The sequence below is a fragment of the Schistocerca nitens genome, chromosome 4 (assembly GCF_023898315.1).
Source record: "Schistocerca nitens isolate TAMUIC-IGC-003100 chromosome 4, iqSchNite1.1, whole genome shotgun sequence".
Lineage (NCBI taxonomy): Eukaryota > Metazoa > Arthropoda > Insecta > Orthoptera > Acrididae > Schistocerca > Schistocerca nitens.
Genome location: NC_064617.1, coordinates 756,548,865 through 756,572,806, shown reverse-complemented (window position 1 = coordinate 756,572,806; position 23,942 = coordinate 756,548,865). Strand labels below are relative to the sequence as shown.

Below are 23,942 nucleotides of genomic sequence, written 5' to 3'. Positions count from 1 at the left end.
TCACAGACAGGAGCGCCTGTGATGGTGTACTCAACGACGAACCTGGGTGCACGAATGGCAAAACGTCATTTTTTCGGATGAATCCAGGTTCTGTTTACAGCATCATGATGGTCGCATCCGTGTTTGGCGACATCACAGTGAACGCACATTGGAAGCGTGTATTCATCATCGCCATACTGGCGTATCACCCGGCGTGATGGTATGGGGTGCCATTGGTTACACGTCTCGGGCACCTCTTCTTCGCATTGATGGCACTTTGAACAGTGGACGTTACATTTCAGATGTGTTACGACCCGTGGCTCTACCCTCCATTCGAACCCTGCGAAACCCCACATTTCAGCAGGATAATGCACGACCGCATGTTGCAGGTCCTGTACGGGCCTTTCTGGATACAGAAAATGTTCGACTGCTGCCCTGGCCAGCACATTCTCCAGATGAGGAGCTTAAGATATATATATACAGGGCGGAGAAAAATTGTGTCACGAAATTTTAACCCTGGTTAGCTGATGCCAGTAGGAACCAAAATTAGTAATGTTGTGTTGGTCGACAACGCACCAATTGAAAACGTCTGGTCAATGATGGCCGAGCAACTGGCTCGTCAGAATACGCCAGTCACTATTCTTCATGAACTGTGGTATCGTGTTGAAGCTGCATGGGCAGCTGTACCTGTACACGCCACCCAAGCTCTGTTTGAGTCAATGACCAGGCGTATCAAGGCCGTTATTACGGCCAGAGGTGGTTGTTCTGGGTGCTGATTTCTCAGGATCTATGCACCCAAATTGCGTGAAAATGTAATCACATGTCAGTTCTAATATCATATATTTGTCCAATGAATACCTGTTTATCATCTGCATTTCTTCTTGGTGTAGCAATTTTAATCGCCAGTAGTGTATTTCTTGAGTTACAGTCTGGAACCGCGCGACTGATACGGTCGCATGTTCGAATCCTGCCTTGGGTATGGATGTATGTGATGTCCTTAGGTTGGTTAGGTTTAAGTCGTTCTAAGTTCTAGGGGACTAATGACCTCAGATGTTAACCCTTTAATGCATACTGTAGCTGATAAGCTACAGACCTCATTTCTTCGATTTATTCCATATGGAGAAACATTTTCGATCAAATTCGTTATGTAGCTAAGTGTATACACTCCGCTGCAGTTTCTAGTAGTTCTTCATAGCGATCATAGATGGCAGGACGAGCTGAAGCAGTTCGACAGTGAGCTGTGTGGACATACTGCCAAGTGTGTGTTTTGGCGGAAAGTTGAGGTGTGTTTTTGGTGTTTGTGCACTGATTTCTGGGTTTGAAAATTACTTTTTCATTTTGAAAACGTAAGTAGATATGGTGTAAACAGTTAATTCGAGTGTCTTTGCGATAGATTTGAAATGAGGCCTGTTTTTGTGTATGTAGCTTATCAGCTACATTTTTCATTTACTGCATTTCAGGCGCTGACGTAAAAATGTCTCGAAAGAGTCAAGAAGAAATGCTTATGGAATGGTTAGAGATTCCACTAAGCAGTGATGACGATCTTGAGTGTTTCTCTGACGATTCCATTCAAGATGAGACATATGTTGCTCCAGAATCTGTTGATTGTGATAGTGACAGTAGTGACGAAGAAAGTCAAGTACCAGTAATTAGGACTGAAGATGTTTCTGGAACAAGACAATCTGATGTTATAATGAAGGAATCGACGTCACAGTTGTCTGATAATGCTCTGAAACTGCCATGCAGCAGTAAAAATGTTACCAAAAACAGCAGGAGTGTGGTTTGGAAAGATAAACAGTTGATTATTCCCGAACTGCAGTCAAAATTTCATGGCAATACTTCGTTACCAGAAGAAGTAATAAACTTAAATACTCCATACCAATTCTTCAAACATATATTTCCATCTAAATTGTTTGATCTAATTGTCGAAGAGTCTCATAGATACAGTGTGCAGTATAATCCTGATAGACCAATAGATTTATCCTGTGATGACATAAAAAAATTTATAGGCCTCTGTCTCGTAATGTCAATAGTTCATGTACCTAATACGAGGGATTACTGGGGAGAAGTTACTGGTACTCATCTGATCAAGACAACAATGACAGTGAATCAGAATGAGCAAATACGTAAGTTTCTTCACTTCAATGACAACAGTGCAATGATACCCAGGGGTGAAAAAGGTCATGATAGACTCTTCAAGATAAGACCCATAATAGAATTGATGAGATCTCGGTTTCAAACAATACCTGTTGAGGAGTGTGTTTCTGTTGATGAACAGATATGTTCAACAAAGGCTAGAAGTTATTTGAAACAATACATGCCAAACAAGCCTCATAAATATGGATACAAATTATTTGTTATTAGTGGCATATCTGGTTATGCCTACGATTTTGAGATTTTCACTGGAGATGAAAATGAACCAGAAAAAAGAGTGACTGGGGAGGAAGACTTGGGAGCAAGTGCAAATGTTGTAGTTCGACTCAGTAGGATACTACCAAGAAATATGAACCACAAACTGTACTGTGACAATTATTACACAAGTCTGCCACTGCTTGTGTGGTTACATAAACAAGGAATTTACTCACTTGGGACAGTCAGAAGAAACAGAGTGCCAGACTGCAAGCTCCCTTCAGAAGCTGAGCTGAAGAAAATGGCACGAGGTGCATCAGTAGAGCGCGTCGCAACAGTGGATTGTGTCGACATATCAAATGTAGTGTGGAAAGATAACAAGAGTGTGATGTTGCTTTCTACACTTGCTGGACAGCAGCCTATTCATGAAGCAGGGAGGTATGACAAAAAAACAAAGTCAAGAATAACAATACCTTGTCCACAAATAATTAAGCTCTACAATAAACATATGGGAGGTGTTGACCTTCTTGACAGCATAATGGGTCGACATAAAATTCTTGTGAAAAGTCGAAAATGGTATATAAGATTGTTTTACCATCTCCTGGACATGGGAGTAGTCAATTCCTGGCTGTTGTATAGGAGAGTAGCAGAAACCAAAGGGATTAGGAGAACTATGAAACTCTCTGAATTTCGAATGGAAATTGCTCACTGTTTGTGTCGCTCAGGTCAAACTTCAGCAAAACGTGGAAGGCCAAGTAATGAACTCGAAAACCAAATACAAGCTAAGAAGACAAAGGGGCCCACAGCACATGTACCTCCACAAGATGTAAGGCTGGATCAAGTAGGTCACCTGCCTTCGTACTTGCAAGTGAGACAGAGGTGCAAAATGCCAGGATGCAAGGGATTTTCCTGGGTTCAGTGTAATAAATGTGCAGTTGCATTGTGTTTGCACAAACAAAAGAACTGTTTTCAAACTTTTCATGTAAAGTGATTATCACATGCTTGGGTACAAACCTGTTGGAACTAGATACCTTATTGTTCATATATAAAAGTGTATAAAATATACAATAAATGCTCAATATTTACAACATTAATGTCCTATTTATTATTTTAGGATTTTTCCCTTCCTATACAAAGTATTTAATCATAATCAACAATTAAATTACGAGAGATTTGGTCAAAATTGAGGGAGCAAAATAAGCACATTTATTGTGGCTCATAAGGTGTTAACTCAAAATGTAGCTGATCAGCTACAAAGCGATTTTCAACAATAGTGCTTTGTTAATTTAATTTAAAAAATTTTTCAATATTTTTTTCGAAATGTAGGCACTATAAACTAAACATGGTAATTTTTACAGCTTGAAATAAAAAATCATGCATTTAAGGGTTAAGTCCCATAGTGCTCAGTAGCAGCAGATAAGAATGTTTTTGCAATTTTTTTGTAATTCTACGCTAAGGACAAATGCAGAGATACTTTTTTTTTACTACTACAACTAAATTCTACGTCCCAGTAGCACAGCTTTTATAGTGATTCTGATGGTCTGTGTACACTTAGAAACTAATTTCCACAGCCCCAATATCAACGGTTTTTTACAATAATTCTGATGGACTGTGTACGTTCAAACTAATCTGACTCATATGTCTAGCAGCAGATGAGGAGCTTAAGATATATATACAGGGTGGAGAAAAATTGTGTCAAGAAATTGTAACCCTGGGTAACTGATGCCAGTAGTAACCAAAATTAGTATTGTTGTGTTGGTCGACAACACACCATTGTTAAACGACAGAAACTTGGCGCCATGCGCTCCGACTGGCCTTGGGATTTCCCTGCACCCGTTCGTCAGTTGACGTGCAGCGCTATGGTTGTCAGTTCACACATAGAAATGTGCCTCGCACTGTCACCTCCCCAACGTGATACGACACATGTCGAATAGGTCTTGCTGTTTGTCTCCACCTCACGTCAGAAGCATTCACACGTAAGCTTCGCTTCGGAGCACATACACGTCACCCGCGATTCAGTCATACAGTAAGCGTGGTGGCACAGTATTCGTTAGAAGAACAACGAAATATGGTCTTTGTTTACGGACTAGCCGACGATAATTCATATGAAGCTCTACGGTTGTATGAGGTACGGTACCCAGTAAGACGCCACCCACACCCGCAAACGTTTACAGCAATTTGCTGGCGACATGGCGGATCAGGCTCGTTAGCGGCATATCATGGTGATACTGGAAGATCTGGAACACGACAGGATGCTGCACTTGAAGAGACTGTTCTCGAGCTTTTCAAGGAAGCACCTACGACAAGTACTCGAGTAGCTGGACACATGGTCATCATCAGTTAGCACCCATTTAGTTTCCACCCTATCCAAGGCTTAAATTCTCTGCTGGACTATGAACAGAGGCAAGGGTTTTGCCGGTGGTTTCTGCGACGTGTTGCACGAGATCCCGACTTCCCCGCCATAGTGTTGTTTACCGACGAGTGCACCTTCCATCAGGATAGCCTTTACAACACACGAAACGTTCATTACTGGGCAAGGAGAAATCCTCACATCACGTACGTCTATGGACACCAGGAACGATTTTCGCTCAACATTTGGGCAGGCATTGTGGGTGACTGTCCGAATGAGCCAGTCCATCTACCTCCTCCACTTACCGGGGTAAATTACCTTCACCTTTTGCCAGAAACACTACCCAGCCTGCTGGAAGATGTTCGCCTGGATATACGGCTATGCATGTGGTTGCAGCATCATGGGGCGCCCGCACACAACAGTTGTGCTGTGTGTGGATATTTAGACGAACTCTTTGATGGCCAGGTAATTGGCAGAGATGCTCGTAGGACATGGCCCCTGCGATCACCAGACGTATGTCTCATCATGAACTCTTTGATGGCCAGGCAATTGGCAGAGATGCTCGTAGGACATGCCCCCGCGATCACCAGACGTATGTCTCATCATGAAAAAAACCCCAGCGGATTCGCTCCCAGGTCCCCACAGTGGAAGGCTGGAGCACTACAACCGAGCATGCGGCCGCCTTGGATACATCGCAATCTCTGGCAGGCAAAGCATTCGCTGTCATGCATTATCCAGAGCATCCGGCAACAGGGAAACCCCTCGACCAATCGGATCATGTGGCGCCAAGTTTGGGTAGTTTAAAAATTGTGCGTTGTCAACCTACACAACATTAGTAATTTTGGTTTATGCCAGCATCAGCTATCCAGGGTTAAAGTTTCGTGGAACAATTTTTCTCCACCCTGTATAAAGTTAAAAAATAACGAATATACATATAGCTTGGTTTTTATCTTTTTTTCAGACCATGCGTGTATATGCACATAGTACAAATAAATAAATATTCACGTCACACACACACACACACACACAAAACTACTTACACTATGCTAAAAGGGTCATACTGCTACTCTGCAGACTCTTTCTCTTGCTCTCTCTCTCGCTCTTTCTCAAGCTCCCCCTCTCACTCAATCAGAGTCCCCCACCCCTTCTCTTGCTACTAGTTAGTAGTGTTGAGTATGGGATAGTTTCAATCCCGTCATCACGAATGGCCGTTTTATCATCGTGAGGCAACAGGTCCATTTTAGGCTACAGCACAGTGTACATCTAGTATCCTGTCAATCGAATACTCGTTTGCTGCACCATTTGCGGCATCTTTTTGTGCCTTTCTACAGTCACCAGAAATAGTCTGTGATAGAGAGGGCTCTTGATGCCATATGATGCATACCCTTAGTCCACCTCTGAGTGGCACTTTACAATGTGTGATGCACATACATTTTTGATTGCAGACCTACAAACTCCACAATTGGCTGTCCATATGCCTCATCTTTCATAAGGCCAATAACTTTCTTGTTCTGTGGAAAAATACCGTAAGGAATATTGCCATGCATAAGGACATGTCGAATTCATTACTGTGGTACCTCATTACTTCACATGGATTGCAGTTCTTCACTCAACATATGAAGCTATCTCCATCCATATAAAGTAATTTAGGATTCTGAAAAATGAGTTTTCGCAAACTCAAAATGAAAGCAGCACTGTGGAGTTTGGATAGGTCTAGAATGCATGCACCCACATAAATAGGTTTCGTAAACTCTACTGAAGTGTTCGCCATCTCCACAACAGCAAAGTTCTTATTGAATATGGTGACCTGTTTAAAATTTGGTCTGGCAATGCATATTCTTACGCCATAACGCCCATCCCATTCGTTTCCAATCAAAATTTCACATCGTTCCCTCGAATTCTCCATAGTTTTGTCGAAAATTGCATTATTTATTAATTTATAAAAATTTCTCTCAATGTCACGCTTCACAGATGCTCTCTGTCTTGTATTCCAATCAATATACTCTTTCAATGGAATGCTTGAAGGAGACAGCACAAGTGATTCTAACCAGCTTCATCCTGAAGCTGAGACACTGTTGGAGATTATGATAATGAATGATGTGTCTCTGCTTATTCCCCAGTATTGCCATCAGTTTTGGGATGGAGCCTCCTTGCGGGACTAGTTGCTCTGGAAACAGCGATAAATTGGAGTGCTCATCATGTAAGGTGGCGTGGTCTCCTGACCTTCATTTCTTACATATACCGACCTCACCATCGTATTCTGTGGATCAAGACGGTTCATTCAAGCCCAGACTCGATAGGGTAGAGTCAATTTTACATATTTCCATTTAATCAACATGCAAATCTAATAAATAAATCGCAAGTGTGCACCGAGATTAAAAAGTCGAGGCTGGCGTACACAAACATTCAGGCCACAGGAGTTTTTGTTCGGCGGAGGCAACCAGCCCGCTGGAAAGTCCATAGGAGGGTGGGTTAGCATGCAGCTGTGCCGGCCAGCCGACCGCCCAGGGACCAAAACAGTTTTTTGCCAGAGAAAAGTGATAATGGTCTGTGTGTTCACCTTAAAAGCAAAACTTGCTGTATTGTTTGGGAGAGCCCCATCATACGCATTATTGATGGACCTAGTGCACAGTTTCAGAGTTCTCACAGGTGGAAAGTAAACACCTAACGCAGATGCTATATGTTTCTGGATTAGTCGGTTTAAACGGATTGCCATGCTCTCATTTGTAAGAGTAACACAGATTGGCGAACTATTTCTGATGTAATGAGCTGTAGGAGTGAGGGAAAGACAGTGGATGATATATCCTTTCACTTTTGGCCTGGAGAGGGGTCGCACCAGTGATGCTCTTGAAGTGGGAACACGTAGCAGGAGCGAGTGTGCTCGTACATGTATGCAGAGAGCGAGGAACAAAGTCTCTACTCAGTACTGCACTGAGAGAGCACCTCTGTCGCTAGCGAATCAGAGTGATACTCTATATTGAGTCACTCGTGATTAAGCATTTGTTCACTGTGTTGGCCGCGACACTCAATGTGCGGAGTGAACACAGAATATTAGTTAGTGCCTGCGAGCGAAGATTGAGTGGCATCGTGGTGGACTGGTTATCTGACTGGTGTACCACACCAGTAGTTAGACTAGGGGCAGATAGGAGTCCTTGACTTCATCAAGGTGTAGTGAGAGTTCGATTGGCGAAGGTCAGTCCAGATAGAAAGAGATAGTTTTGTTATTTTTCGGTGGTGAACAATGCAGGCAACAGTTGTCACAGCTCACAGTATTGTGCACTACAGTGTAGGCGAGCCCCATCTTTCCTCCACTAGAAATAACATACTTCAATCACGTCACTCCATTACATTTCTCATGCTACAGCCGCGACTGTACTTAGAAAAATTCAATCAGATAATTATTCAAGTTGAGTAGGTGTAGCTCTCAACCATTCTGCCGAGTAAATAACATTCTTAAAGAAAGGGGATAAAAGAGCTTTCCCACACTTTGTATGTAAATTTCATTAAAAGGCTTCCTATCCATAAGAGGTAACCTCCTATTCTGGAAACAACCCAGAAATTTGTGTATCAGTTTATAAATAAATGTTTCACTTGATTTTCTCAGATTTTGCGATAAATAATATTTTCTGTTCATTTAATGTTTTTCGTACACTAACTACCAATACTCCAGTACCCAAGTATCCCACAAGTTACATAAGAAAATAGAATATTTTTGTGTCTTTTTTGTACAGTGGACGACTCCAAAATATATTTATTGCTGAAAGTTTTTCAGGCATTTCTTTTTGGTACGTTAGGAGCGTCTGTCTGACTTCGGTAGTAGTGTGGGGTGGAAATTGCTTCTTGCAGGAGCCAAAGGGTACTTGTTAGATCAATATGTTGCACAACTTTTCAACATAACACCCACATACTGACAGAAAATGGCGACCCTGCCAGGATATGTAAGATAGGTAGGTTACCGAGATAGGACAGTGTCAGAATAGGTGATAGATGATAGGTATGACAGGTCGCAATCTTAGTAAAAAGTTTTTGTTTGATGTTACAGAAAGTTTGTCGATATTTATGCAATGTTAAGTTAAGTGAGAAGCAAATAATTGTAATTTTTTTTTGGAAAAAAGAAATTTAGTTAATTTGAGAAAAAAATTTCTATACTAGGGTGCATTATCACTTTTAAAAATTTTCTTTCATGTCTTAAAGAGTTATTTGCAAAGATTCAGCATTAGAATAGATACAAGTAGCAAGGAAAGCAGAATTGTAGTGAAAAGGTCTTGTGTTATTGTGTTAAAAATTTTTTGGATTTTTACGATTTTTGACTAGCTGTTAGGGCATAGGATTTTCAGGTGATAAGCACAGACGCAGAGTGACGCAGTATCAAATAAGTTAGAATTAAGAAGTAACATTTTTACTCCCTTTGCAAGCGCACAGGTGGAGATGGAGACTGTAGCAGAGCAGACGGATCAGTAGCCAAGAATCCACGACGTCGTTGTTGTTGGTTCAACCAACTGGTAAGTGGTCATGCAGTTTTGTAGATAGGGTTGTGGTGTGTTGAAAGAACTTTCATGTTAACGAGAGCACAAGCCAAAAGGTTACATGATAGACAGCAAGTTAACAAGATGGGGGAGAATCAACCAGATAAACAGCAAGTAAACAAGTTTATTGAGAATAGGACATACGGTTAACCAGAGAATAGGACAGTCGGTGAGCTGCAGAATCAGCAGGCTCAGATAGATTTGGATAGAATTGAGACAGATCAGACAGATGGGAATCGAAAGAACGAGAACACCGAATTTTCACAATACAAAATTCCGTGTAGGGCACATTCTGAGCCAGAAATAGACAGCCCACGCAGGAAATGGCAAAAATTAGCAGCAAAACGAGCTCAGGAAACAGAGAAACAGAAGGGATAAGTTTCTAGTTACTCAATGGTTTACAGCATGCTACACCTGGCTAAAGTTTCGGGTTTGTAGAGAAATAATTTCCAGTCTATATCTTCAGAATTATGTTGCGATCGGTAGGATACTGGTATGTGTTTGATATCGAGAAGTATTGCGAAAAGATATGATATTCTGGCAAACCATGCGAAATTACGTGTGTTCTTGTAATCCCAGATTCTGGTGATGGGTGTAGAAAATCGAGCAAGCAAGCAGGTTGGCGTCAGAAGCAGTAACGCTTTTGTGCCGAGGGGAGCCGACCACGAATTTTTAGAACCGTTCTGAGAATGACTTTGGACTGCTGAGGGTGCTCTGGTCATGTGTCAGAAGTGGATGACCGCCCGACCTCGTGGGAAATATGTAGTGCAGCGAGGAGTATACCTATGGTGCATGTGCTTACGCTGTCTGTCTTTGCAGTACTTTCCAGAAGTGCTGATTCGAAGACTTTGTCAGGTAATTTCCTAAGACTGAAGAGACTCGAGACATATAGCTGATGTGTCTGGTCGCCGATAGCTACACCAATGATGTAAAAACAGCTGCACAATATAGCAATGCAAATGTTCAACTGGCCCTTCTATAGTGTACAAACAGGATGGGCAATAAGGCTGTAACAATATGTCCCCTCATCGGCAACACTAAACGGTATTCATTAATGCCAGATGCCTGTCGTTCATAACACTTGTTTGAGAGAATCTTGGCAGGATGCAGTACTTTCCAGAAGTGCTGATTCGAAGACTTTGTCAGGTAATTTCCTAAGACTGAAGAGACTCGAGACATATAGCTGATGTGTGTGTAGGTATACCATAACTTTTTCAGATGCTGTACAGATATAAAAGATAACTGTACTGTTTGTATAAAATGTGTATATATTGCGGTGTAATGTTGTGGCATGACCAGAGAAAATGAGTGTGTCCCCTATCATGAAGGATGTGTAGATTCAGGGCATCGATAACCACGAGGGGATGAGAGAGATTTTTACGTGGAAATTATGTGCGCTATAGATACTGAGATTCGTTCCAGAACCACAGCTGTCAAGAGGAAACATTACCTGTACATCGATCGGTGTCAGACTGCAGCAGCAATTGTAATATTTAACTGTAGTTACAGTGGTAAATATGTTCCTGGCTCCCAATATTCTTGTGAGTCTTGTATGTATTTGATGATCCGTAGACAACTTTTGCGGGTTTTAACTACTGGTGCAATGTGTTGATGCATACAAAATAGCTTTTGCCGCTGAAAGTCTCATCTGCAGAAAAAAGAAGTGCTGGCAGTGCTCCCACACCGGTATGAGCTGCAGTTTAACGGGTAAATTCAGTGATGGATTGGCTGTCCCATTAGGATTGCTAGAAAGAATGCACCCTTTGCTATTCTGGGAAGCATTGCAACGTCTCTCTTAGCACTGGACCTGTATCGCAGCTATTCATCATTTCGCCAGCAACGGTGCCTAGGTGAACATGTATTTCGACAGGAATTTCTCAGCTGTCAAGTATGAAAGAAATGCCGCCTTTTCATCCTCGCGGGACCCAAACTGACACATATGCATCGCTTGGCAGCTGACAGTCGCGTCGTCAGTTCGTGGGGCTGCCAATACATCCCGAATCCTGGGGGCGTGTGCGGAGTCGGCGTCAGACATCAAGTGACAGGATGTGTTTTTTATTAGTGATCTTTTGTTTAAACTATATTACATCGATTTCACCAACCAATAGGATGCTTTGAATTAAGGAAAAAACTACCCCATACATGCGAAGAATATCAATTTAATTAATTTGCATAAATTCTTTACATCAATATGGTGTTAGTGGTACAATAGTTAAGGGGAAGGTGTGCATGAGTGGGTGACATGGAGCAGAACAGCAGGCTAAGTGCAGAACAATATGTTAATTTGCATAATTTTTATGTAAAGCACAGTACAATAGTTTAAGGGGATGGCTGAGAAAGGAGAATGTGCCATAAATGGCGTTCTAAAGCAAGTGAAATTCGAAAAGTGTACTAAAAATGGTGGGAGGACATAACTAATTACTTAATTTGGTATCAAAGGCGGGAGAATAGTTTAAGGAAATGTGGCTGACATGGAAAACCACTTAACAGAATAATAGATTAAGTGTCAACAAAGGGCCAAACATTAGGTTAAGACTTACAGAGTACAGTGCCGAACATTAGGTTATGCATTATGTTTGCCTCATGTAATTGCTTCCTACAAAACCTACATGTTTCCAAACAGCAGAGAATGATGAGCAAGAGAAATACAACCCCTGCAAATTGATTTTTTTATATAAATATAGAATATAACCTGTTATGAGAGCCTTCCTCTCCACCAATTTCCATATGTTCCATACACTGCCTTGAATCCCCTAAATTGTTTAAATAAACAATATTCCACACAATGTCTAAATTATTTAAACAATATCTCACACACTACAATCGAATGACTTCAAAATGATCTGTCAATTGAGCTTTTTCCCTCCAATTTCTGGGAGGTAGTGTGGGAGGGGAGGGGGTTTACCACAGGGGGAGGTTAATTAATTGATCAATTTAATTAAGTAGTCAATCAAATTAATAAGAGTGAGAAGGGCTATTCCAATAACCCAGACCTGAAAGTGGGCCTGTAGCAGCAAGGGGGCAGGGGGAAGTGTAGGGGGCAGGGGAACAATAGGTTAAGTGCCTGTCAGTCATAAGGAAGGATCCTTTTAGCAGAACAATAGGTTAAATACCTGTCAATCAAAGGAGAACAATAGATTAACTACCTGTCAATCAAAGGAGAACAATAGGTTTGTCCCTGATTGCATACCTGACCCTGATGTAGGCAACCGGCACTAACAAAATGTGCTGGCGTCCTTGTTGCTCCACTACTGCTACAAAGACACTGCAAGTAATCTTCGACCGTGGTGACATGTGATGCATCATATCGCATGTCCTTAGCTTGCCTCAGGGTAGTTCCATCTGTTTTACGATACACATACATTTTGGACCTTAGACCCATGAACTCCGCAATCGACAATCCATCTGTCCCATCTTTCATTAAGCTTGTAAGCTTCTTGTTCTAATGAACAATACTGTAAGGATAATCAGCTGCCTATTCTGATGTATCGAATTGATTACCATGATGCCTAATTACTTGATATGGATCACAGTTGTTCACCCAATAGATGCAGCTATCTGTACCCTATAAAGTAACTTTGGTTTCATGAAATGAGTTTTAGCAAGTTCATAGGTGGAAGCAGTACATGTGGAGTTTGGAGTTGACCAGTATACACATACCGAAATAGATATGTTTTGTGAAGTCTACTGAAACCTTCGAATTCTCCACAGCAACAAAGTTCTCATTGAAAATAGTCACCTGCCTAAAATTTGGTCTGGCGACGCTCTTTCTTACGCCATAGTGCCCATCCCATTCGGTCCTAATCAAAATATCGAGTTCGTTATTTACGTTCTTCATGGTTCTACCGAAAATGGAATTATTCATTAATTTATAAAAATCTTCTTTGAAGTCATTTCCGATCTATTTTTAGTATTTAATCCAATAAAATCCTTCAACCAGGGGGACTGATTGAAGGAGATAGCCTGGGCGATTCTGCCTAGCTCCATGCCTAAGCTGAGACACTACTAGAGTTTATGATAATGAACTATGTACCTCTGCTTGTGTCCAACAATCATTTCATGCATACTAACAAGGCATAAGAGGACTGCCTCCACCACATACCCTACATCAGAATCAGCTGCCAGACCCAATATTTTTCCACTTAATCCCCTTCACTTTCAGGCACCCGTTGAAACCAAACAACTGGCAGTGGCTGCATTATGGTGTACCCATAATATAGAATATAACTTGAATTGAAGGATGCATTAAACCTTGTACCATATGTGGATTATTTGCCTAGGTGTGTTCATGAGCACACTGGCAAAGTCCTCCATGCATCCCACACTCAGAGAAAATAAGATTATCAGCATAAGTCAAAAGTTCAATTCTGCAACTCGTTTTCTTTAGCATTGCATCCCAGAACAACCCAGGTGCTGTGTAATAAAAGACAGGCTCCAGAAGTACATGCCAATGCATACACTTTGGAACTTTTCAAAAACATTTGCAAACAAGCGTATGTCAGTGTCCGTGCATAGTCTTGCGTGTACACCCAAACTGTAAATGTTTCGAATCTCACCAGACATTCATGGCATGCTCATAATCTGCACTATTATGGCATCACTTGTGAGAGTACTGGTAAATGTAGATATGTCAGGTAGCCCGGTTTTGCCTTTCTATTCAGATACTCATAAGGGAAAGCTCCTTTCCTAGTCACAAGCTGAAGCTTTTCCTCATAGAGGTATTCAGATTGGGCGATATGCTTATCCTTCCAAGGCAGAGTTTCAACGAGTTTCAGAAGGGGCTCAGACTGCATAAAACATAACATGTCAACGAAGCGGAGCGTAATTGGTAGCATCATTCGTTTGTAGAATGAAAAATATTTCTCAATGCTCTTGGGCAGGACACTGACCTGATTTTTCTCCCAACCGAAATTAACCAACAGCTCAACTAGAAAGTGAGCATCATACCCACTTAAATTATGGAAGAATACGAGTATGTGCCTTGGTAACTGGTATTTCAAATTGCATGTATTGTGAGCTGCATGCAGACCTTCCCTGTGAGGTGACAATGATCTCTATGGGAGTTTCAGCTATTCTATCTAATGGCAGCCCACAAATATGACAGTTAAACACATCATTGTATAATTTTTTATTCTACTCTGGTTCAGTCATGGGATGTTGGCGCTGTAAAGCCTATCAGCATCCCATGAGAGTTTTTCAAGCCCAGTGAGGAACCAAACTGCAGGAGTATCCTTAACATAAGATTCATAGCTGTTAAGACTTGAATCGTATGAGCAATTTGGTACACTCCTGCAAATGGTACATGTTTTTGCCAGAAGGTAGTATGTGAGGCTAAGGGGTTTCTTGACAGTGGGTGACAGTGGCAAGGAGACATTCGAAGTCTGTATATACAAAAAACAGACATCTTTTCTGGTGGTGAGCATTCTTGAATTTAATGAACTTGTTTTCTTTTGAAGGCATAACAACATGTAACGGTTCCTTGGATTCACAATCCTTCAGATTATTCTTAAATACTTTTCATCCAAAAAGGTATTTGGACACATGAGGCAAATGTGACGTTTACACTTGTGTTTATTGTATTGGGAGTTAAGGAGGTGGGACATGTCTTTGATCCACATATAATGCTGATTATCACATGCATAGAAGAGCAGCATGTGTACATGAAGATCACACTCATCTGCATATTTCGAAAAACGGAGTGGTCAAACTACAGTTTGCTTGTCCAGCTCATCTGGCTTGCTTTTCTGCTTCTTCAGGCCATAAACATGAACTGATATTCTGGGATTCTGTGTGAAAAAAATTTTGGTATGCCCTGAATATTTACGGGGAACGTGACACCATCAAAACTATACCCTCCAGGAATCGTATTTTTGCGCGCATGCTATTGACCTGTACACTGTAGATGTACACTGTAGTTTCTCTCGCAAGGCAGGATCGACATGCAAAACAGGCATTATCCGTTTCATTTTGGGCATTAATGCATGCCTTCCTATCAGCTATATACTTTGGGAGTTTCATATAACTGGACCTTCCAGTTAACAGATCATAAACATGAATATGGATGTCGAGGGTATTTGGCTGGGTGCTTTAGGTGACCCTCTTACTTCCATTTTGGAAAACTGAGCCAGTATAGCACCCAAGGTGGAATCATGATACCACTCGGCAATTGATGTACTCTGAGATATAACGTCATTATCACCCCAGATGTAGCGTAGGATTTTCTCTTCAGCAGCTCCCTACTGTTTTTTTTTTGGGGGGGGGGGGGGAGGGGGGGAGTCAGCTCGCAGTGGAGTACTGCGATACATTTAATGGCATCATATCTTGGATCATCTTGGGCTTGAGGAGCTCTGCCTCCAGCACCAGGAGACACGCTTCTAGAACCTCTGGCTAGATTCTCAATTATAATGAACAAGATACGCTCCGCAAAGGGTCTAGCAACCACCAAGTATTTTAGAGGGGTCATGACGCTGCTAATCTGATGACCTTCACTATCAGGATAGGATAGAGCACTGCCACTAGTCACAGGTTCATTATTATTAACACTACAACTAAGAGATAACTGCGTCCATCTTTTAGGTGACAGTGATGGGGAGGAGGCGCTTTCTGGGGTTAGGGGTATCTGCTGAAGTACATATACCTTCTGCTGCCAACGAGGGTGAACAGTCGGAGCTGGAGGAAGAGGAGGTGGCTGCAGTGAGCTTCTGTGGAGCACCCAGGCTGTGGAAAGGGTGCTTCTTGACTCTTCTGCATGTTGAAGCCTTCGCCATCGCCAGCCTGAGGGGTGGGAGATCATTGCTCTGACTGAACCTCCCATAGACGCCAGAGGGTATATGGTGGTGTGGGAGCTGGCACTGCAGCAGCATCAGCTGTTTCCACCACCTCTCACAAAGTCATCACTGGCGCTTTGCATGGTGGTGCACATTGCTCCGTGTACATTTGATACCTACTCCTACAACCACCACTCTAGGTGTCCACGCCACAGAAAGCTGTTTTGGTGGTGGTGTTGGTGACACCTCTGTAACATACGAATAATGGAAAATAATTAAGTAAAACCGATGTGTCGGCAGCTGGGCCAACACCTTGTAGATAGAGGTGGCTTAAAGGGCACGCGAGACTAACGCAGACGGGCGTGAAGTACTGGAACAGGATACGTAATTAATGGTATGAAGAAAAGAACGGAGCTTCTCATATACTTATCTTTAATGTCTTCTTGTACATCTCTATGGTGAACACAAGTGAGACTCTAATTACAATCACTGTAAGGCTAATGGCGCCTTGCTAGTTCGTAGCCATTAACTTGGCTGAAGGCTATTCTGTCTCTCGGCTAATGAGAGAGAAAGGCTTCATACGTCTAGTCGCTAGCACTGTCGTCCGTACAACTGGGGTGAGTTCGAGTCAGTCTCTCGAGACCTGCCTTGTGGTGGCGCTAGGTTTGCGATCACACAGTGGCGACACGCAGGTCCGACATGTACTACAGGACCGCGGCCGATTTAAGCTACCACCTAGGACGTGTGGTGTCTGGCTGTGACACCACATTCCTCCCCCGCAAATCGGCGAACGGTCGTGAGATAAGGCTTCCGCCCGCCGTGGGGAGGACCCCATGTTGACGTATGCGATGAGGTGGGGAGCCTAACAACAGGCGAGGCTGTGCCACCCACACCCGGCCATTCGGTCCGAGGGGAGCTAGGAAACGCCTGAAAACCTAGTCCAGGGTGCACGTCAACATGCGGTGTATGCGCCCGTAAAGAGACAGGAGGGGCCGAAGGGTCGACCTCCATGTGGTCGGAGAATCCGACGCGCGATGACGACACCTGGTCCGGAGCGGGCAAGAGTTCCATGGCGGAGGACAGCTGGTCACGGGAAGCGATCGGCGGTGCGTGACCCAGGGAGGCGCGTGGCGGCTGCAGCGAAGCGTCCACTGCGGGCGGCGTCTGCGGCGGCTGCGGCGGCTGCGGCGGCTGCGGCGGCTGCGGCGGCTGCGGGGGCGGCGCGACGCCATGAGGCAAAATGGAAGGCAGCGTCGGTAACACCTGGGGATGAGGCGAGCCAGTAGATGGGTCCCCAGGGTGCTGACCTGACGGCTCCATCGCTGAAAGCAGACGGGGAGCGGCAGAACCCGGGCGACGACAGAGGCGCAGCTGATTGAGATGCCGACGCACCTCACCAGAGGCCCCCAAAACCAAATACATCGCGCGGCCGAGGCAGCGAAGAATGCGCCCTGCGAGCCAACGCCGTGAACCGCGATAGGTGCGATAGAAGACAACGTCGCCAGGAGCAAAAGCAGGAGTCTGCCGCTGCACAGGAACCTGATGCGGCGGATGCAGCAAAGACATCAAGGTTCGATGAGAACGACCATGGAGCAACTCAGCCGGCGAGCGACCATTGCTGGGCTGAGAGCGATACGAGGACAAAAAGAGCAATAATGCGTCCTCCCGAGAATGCGACTTTTTCAATTTCAACATCTGTGACTTGAAAGTCCGGACCAATCGTTCCGCGGCACCGTTTGACTGAGGCGAAAACGGCGCGGACGTCAGATGTTGAATACCATTGGCCTTGCAGAAGGACTGAAATTCTGCGGACAGGAATTGTGGGCTATTGTCGGAAACAATAGTCTGCGGAAGACCTTCAATGCAAAAGATAGCAGACAAGGCTTGGATTGTGGCAGAAGACGTCGTGGAAGACATCCGGACAACAAAAGGAAAATTACTGAAAGCATCGACCACAACCAACCAACGAGCATTCCAGAATGGACCAGCAAAATCGATGTGCAAGCGTTGCCAAGGGGAAGGGGCTTTCGGCCATGCAAAGAATTTCCGCGGCGGTGCGGATTGTTGTTCGGCACACGCCACGCAAGAGGAGCACATATTCGTAATTGCAGCATCGATTCCGAACCAAGTACAGTGCTGACGAGCAAGTTGTTTCGTACGCACTATACCCCAATGTCCGTGGTGAAGAAGCTTTAAGACACAGGACTGTAACGAACGTGGGACCACGACTCGGGACTGATCATTATCAGAACGCAACAACAAAACACCACGTCGTACCAAAAGTCTCTCCCTGTGAGCAAAAAATCGGCGAACCAGCGGATCCGCGATCCGTGACTTGGACAAGGGCCATTGCGTAGCAACAAAACTCAAAACAGTAGCAAGGACAGGGTCAGCAGCCGTTGCTGTAGCGACACGACGAAAATCAATCGGAAACGATGCGACCACGTCATCGGTTTCCGCATCAATGAACATGCAAGCAAGTTCGGAAGAATCGAATGCTTTATCCTCAGCAACAGGCAAACGGGACAACGCATCAGCGTTTCCGTGCTTAGCAGTGGACCGATACAAGATATCGTAGCGGTACTGCGAGAGGAAAAGAGACCAGCGAATGAATTTCTGCGCCGTACGCGGAGGTACCGGCTTGTTCGGATGAAAAAACGATGTCAAAGGTTTGTGGTCCGTGATGATGGTAAAGTGACGACCATACAAGAAATCGTGAAACTTAGTAACACCAAACACGAGAGCTAAAGCCTCTTTCTCTATCTGTGAATAATTTCTTTGCGCAGATGAGAGGAATTTTGACGCAAAGGCAATAGGGCGATCATGCGATCCATCTGTGTGCGCAAGCACAGCACCGATCCCGAAATCCGATGCATCTACCATCAACAAAAGGGGTTTCTGGGGATCGAACGGCGTAAGGCATGTATTTGAAAGTAACGCCGACTTCAACTGGCGAAAGGCGCGTTCGCATTCCGTCGTCCAGACGAACGGAACACCTTTACGGCGTAAGCGATGAAGCGGAGCTGAAATGGAAGAAGCATTGCGCAAAAATTTATGATAACAATTGATTTTACCCAGCACACTCTGTAGTTGCTTCAAGTTCTGCGGTGAAGGCAAATCCTGTATGGCACGGAGGTGCTCTGGACTCGGATGGATGCCCTGGGCATTTATTACATGGCCCAGGTAGGGTAAATCCCGAGCAAAAAACACACATTTGTCCTTCCTCAAGCGAAGACCATTTTGTCGCAAGACCTGAAATAATGTTCGGAGATTTTGCAAATGTTCGGCTTCTGTCTTTCCGGAGATCACAATATCGTCCAGATAGTTCGCAGCAGTAGGGACCGACGCACAAATAGTTTGTAAATATTGCTGAAACAATGCAGGTGCGGACGCACACCCGAATGGCAGTCTTTTGAAGCGATACAAACCAAGATGCGTGTTTACCACCAAGACGCGCTGGGATTCTTCGTCCACAGGTATTTGCAAGTACGCATCTGCTAGGTCCAACTTTGAAAAATATGTTCCCGGGCACAGTTTGTCAAAAAGATCTTCCGGGCGGGGCAAAGGAAAAGTTGCAGTCACAAGTTGTGGATTCACAGTTGCCTTGAAGTCCACACAAAGTCGCAATTTTCTGGAAGGTTTGGGCAAAATTACTAAGGGTGAGGCCCAGAGAGAAGCCTGCACACGTTCAATTACACCTTGAGATTCTAAATCGTTTAATGTTCTTGCGACCTCATCACGCAATGCGTGGGGCACATTGCGCGCTCTGAAAAACTTCGGTTGCGCGTTTGCTTTCAGTTCCAAATGTGCTGCATAGTTCTTAGCGCAACCAAGGCCCGGTGCAAAAATGTCTGCAAATTCCTCACATAGACTAGAAACACTGGCGGAAGGCACAGTCTGAACCACTGACAGGACCTGATTTACTATAGACAAATTAAACAACTGAAATAAATCTAAACCAAACAAGTTCACTGCAGTAGAAGAACGAAGAACGTAAAATGACACAAGTTTTGTTTGTCCCTTGTATGTTGCAAGAAGGCTGCACTGTCCTAACACTGGTATTTTCTGGCCTGAGTAACTATTGAGCTGAACATTTGCGGCACACAACGGAGGTTTGCCCAGTTGGTTGTACATGTCGTGATTGAGCAATGAAACTGCAGCTCCGGTATTCAGCTGGAATGGTATCACTTTGCCTGCAAAGTCTAAGTCTACAAAAAGTTTATTGTCCTGCTGACGACAAAAGCGACTGTTTTGTGCAACTGGAACAGACACTGGGACAGAATCACGTGCGACGTGACGGGACTTCCGTCGACGTCGACGCACACTTTTTGTGGGACGAACACAGTCACTGTTAGATAAAGTGGCACGGGACGGGGTGGAATTAACGACATGAATGTCCATGGGCGAAGGTTCACGAGCCTGAGTTTCCTTGGTTCGATTCCGGCGTGAAGCAAAGGGCCTGGAATTGGTGTGAGTGTCTGATCTGAGCTTTTTCTGGCAAACACTTTGGACATGTCCTTTCTTATGACAGTAAAAGCAAATAGCTTGGCGTGACGGGCAATTTTCACGCGAATGTCTAGTTGCACACCGCGGGCATGATTTCACTGCATTAGCTTGCTTACGCGGCGCACGTGTTTGCGAGCTAGGCTGCCGCTGCGCTGACGGGCGCGAGGGCCACTGAGCGTCCCGTGCAGCGGGCCCGGCGGGCCGGTTAATGTGACACACTGCCGGCGAAGTTGCAAATGAGTCCTGAGCAAAGTCAAATGTGTCTTGCCTGTCCAATATGTCTATCACTTGGTGAAGGGAGGGATTAACTAGTTTCAAAATCTGTTCCCGTATGCGAACGTCAGAAACGTTCTGTGCAATGGCATCACGCACCATAGTATCAGAATAAGGAAGTCCACATTCGCATTCAAACGCACACTCCCTAGTAAGTCCTTGCAATGTCGCAACCCACTCCCTATTAGTCTGACCGGCCGTACGTTTGGTACGAAAGAACGTATACCTTTTTGCAACGACATTTACAGTTTCCTTGAAATAGGCATCTAAAGCAGACAAAAGTTCTTCGTAGGACAGAGTTGCTACGTCGCGCCGGGGAAACAACTTCACTATCACTCGGTAGGTGGACACACTGACACAAGAAAGCAAAAACGGCTGCCACTCATTACCTTGAATTCTGTAGGCGGCTAGATGAAAGCTGAACTGGCGGGACCACTCCTGCCAGGATTCTTGCGTTGCGTCAAAGGGTCTGAATTGAGGTGCAACAGCATGTTGTGGCTGCGGTAGCGATGAAGCGGCGGCGGCCGCATCGGTGTGCAGCGCACATTGACCCTGGACGAGCTGTCCAAGAGCATCCAATAACGCCTGCGTCTGCTGATTCTGCAAGCGATAAAATTCGGACAGTACATCTGGAGATTGTGGCGAAGCCATGACACAAAGAAATTAGGGCAAAGTAAAACACAAGATCCTTTGTAGACTCGTCGCCATGTGATGTGTCGGCAGCTGGGCCAACACCTTGTAGATAGAGGTGGCTTAAAGGGCACGCGAGACTAACGCAGATGGGCGTGAAGTACTGGAACAGGATACGTAATTAATGGTATGAAGAAAAGAACGTAGCTTCTCATATACTTATCTTTAATGTCTTCTTGTACATCTCTATGGTGAACACAAGTGAGACTCTAATTACAATCACTGTAAGGCTAATGGCGCCTTGCTAGTTCGTAGCCATTAACTTAGCTGAAGGCTATTCTGTCTCTCGGCTAATGAGAGAGAAAGGCTTCATACGTCTAGTCGCTAGCACTGTCGTCCGTACAACTGGGGTGAGTTCGAGTCAGTCTCTCGAGACCTGCCTTGTGGTGGCGCTAGGTTTGCGATCACACAGTGGCGACACGTGGGTCCGACATGTACTACAGGACCGCGGCCGATTTAAGCTACCACCTAGGACGTGTGGTGTCTGGCTGTGACACCACAAAAACTCTCAAGATTTTTTAGGTATATGCTGTAAACAAAGAGCAACAGTCAAGTACATCAGCATTCTACAATAATAATTATATGCTGTAACGACGACGGTTGCATTATAACCAAATTTTACACTCTGGGTCACAGGATTGAGCAGTTCAGTCGATCTTTCTGCTAGTTCTCTTATCCAATTAAATATTTCCCCTTTCTCATCCAAAACGGTAAGATGGCACTGCCTTTAGGCAGCTGCCATCTCTTGCACCCACTCTGGTGGTTCACCCTTTCCGGAAGTGTTGTTGCAGAGCTGCTGATACATCTCACAAAAGTCATCTACAACAAGATATTGATTAAAGGAAATAACAACAAGAAAATCTGTACTGAATTTGTCTACAGCGAGATACTGATTATACATAACTATGAAGAAAAAAGTTAACATGAGAAGGCAGAGGACGCTTGGTTATCATTCTCGATGCTTACCGATGCTAGATTCTCACCCTCCTTCTGCTCCATAGCAACATCTACAACAATGAAGAATGTATGCCTCACACAACTGTATATGATGAAAAAAAGTCTAGCAGCAATATATTAAAATGCACTCATGTTGTTGCTGCATTTCGGCCTCCAGCAGCCGCTGAATGTCGGTCAGCTGTCATTCTAATGCTGCAACAGCGAGATCAAAAATTTTATTAACACTTGTTACGATCTGAATACATCAAGAGCTGTTTTCTGGACATGTTAACTATCACACAGAAATTGAAAACATATAATACTTTCATAATGTAGTACATACTTTTCGATTTGCCTGCGATTTCCAGCTTCTAATGCTAGAACAACAGTAGGAATATTATAAGCACTTCTTATGATTTGAATACGTAAAGAGATGTTTTTTAAACATGTAAACTATCATACACACTTTGAGACGTACTTACATGATGGTAGCACAACCTCTGCGGCTTGTTGGCGAATTTCGGCTTCCAGCTGATGTTCTAATCCAGCCAGCATTTTGGGAATAAATGCTACAATAGCAAGGAAAAAAAAGAACTTTTATAACCACTCCCTACGACAATGTACGAAATATTTGAATATTTTGCTATGAAATTTTATAACTGTTGCAATTTGAACTCATAATTTTTTTTATAAACACTTAAATGGCAGCTGCCACAAGTTTGGCTGTTTTCCATCACCACCGCCGCTGGCATCGCTACTGGCTGGCGAATTCTTGTGAGAATCAACGGACACAACTAGGCACTGTCAAAGACTGATGAACATTGTGGTGAGCGTTGGGCTTTATGTACCCTCAGACTGGACCCTCTATTTTGCAGAGGTCTGACAGGAACTCAGAATGCCATACCAGCAAGTTATGACTTGCCTTCTTTTTTCTTCAAGTAGGCTGAAGGAGGCTTGGTGCAGTTGGCTACTGCGAAGGTGAAAAAAATTCTGGGACAAACAGACAGGGGAGCTATCGAAAACTTCCTTTGTTTGCTGCCATGTGGCTGCATGTGGCTGGAAGAATGGATGCAGCTGCTAGATTTACAAAAAAACTCTCTTTGTTTACTTTGGGACAAACAGATAGCCTGACACTTGTGATGTCAGCTGCATCCCTCGAAATACATGTTGTTTTTTGTTAGTGTACAGTTGTGGGAGAAAGATGCTAAACTTCAAAAGCAAATGTATCGTTCGTGGTAGAGGCCCACTGCAATGTGGGGGCAGCTCACATTTCAGTCATCTGCTGGTTTCTCTTTGACCTCTGGCCAGTCTCTCCAAGCACTCTCTGTGGCGCTGTGCAGTAGTGGAGGTCAAGTCTGGGCAGGAGGTGGAAGGTGGGTATGGTAACGTCAGGCAAGGAGAGGCAGCTGCAGCAGTCGTCACGAATGCAGCCCAGTTGAGGCAGACTGAGCCCCCAAGGTGACGCAAGGTAGTTTCAGCGTGATGAGGGGTGGGTGGCTCAGAGCAGAAGGAGGGGAGGGGGTGGAGCCAACCACACGAGTAGCAGGAGGGGAGAAGAGTGGGAGG

The 23,942-nt window shown here is 44.2% G+C and overlaps 1 protein-coding gene across 1 annotated transcript; it reads left to right on the top strand.

The window, feature by feature from the left end:
* Window positions 1–1,453: 1,453 nt before the first annotated feature.
* On the top strand, window positions 1,454–23,174 carry LOC126252553 (piggyBac transposable element-derived protein 2-like). The gene is made up of 2 exons (XM_049953452.1): window positions 1,454–3,169; window positions 23,085–23,174. Exons 1-2 carry the CDS (start codon window positions 1,454–1,456, stop codon window positions 23,172–23,174), a joined length of 1,806 nt encoding a protein of 601 aa, XP_049809409.1.
* The last annotated feature ends 768 nt before the right edge of the window (window positions 23,175–23,942 follow it).

Excerpts from the sequence above, each read along its gene's own strand:
- LOC126252553 (XM_049953452.1), top strand. The coding sequence starts at position 1,454 with ATGTCTCGAAAGAGTCAAGAAGAAATGCTTATGGAATGGTTAGAGATT. Across the intron at positions 3,170-23,084 it reads AAGATGTAAGGCTGGATCAA|CTGCCACAAGTTTGGCTGTT; the intron begins GTAGGTCACCTG and ends CTTAAATGGCAG.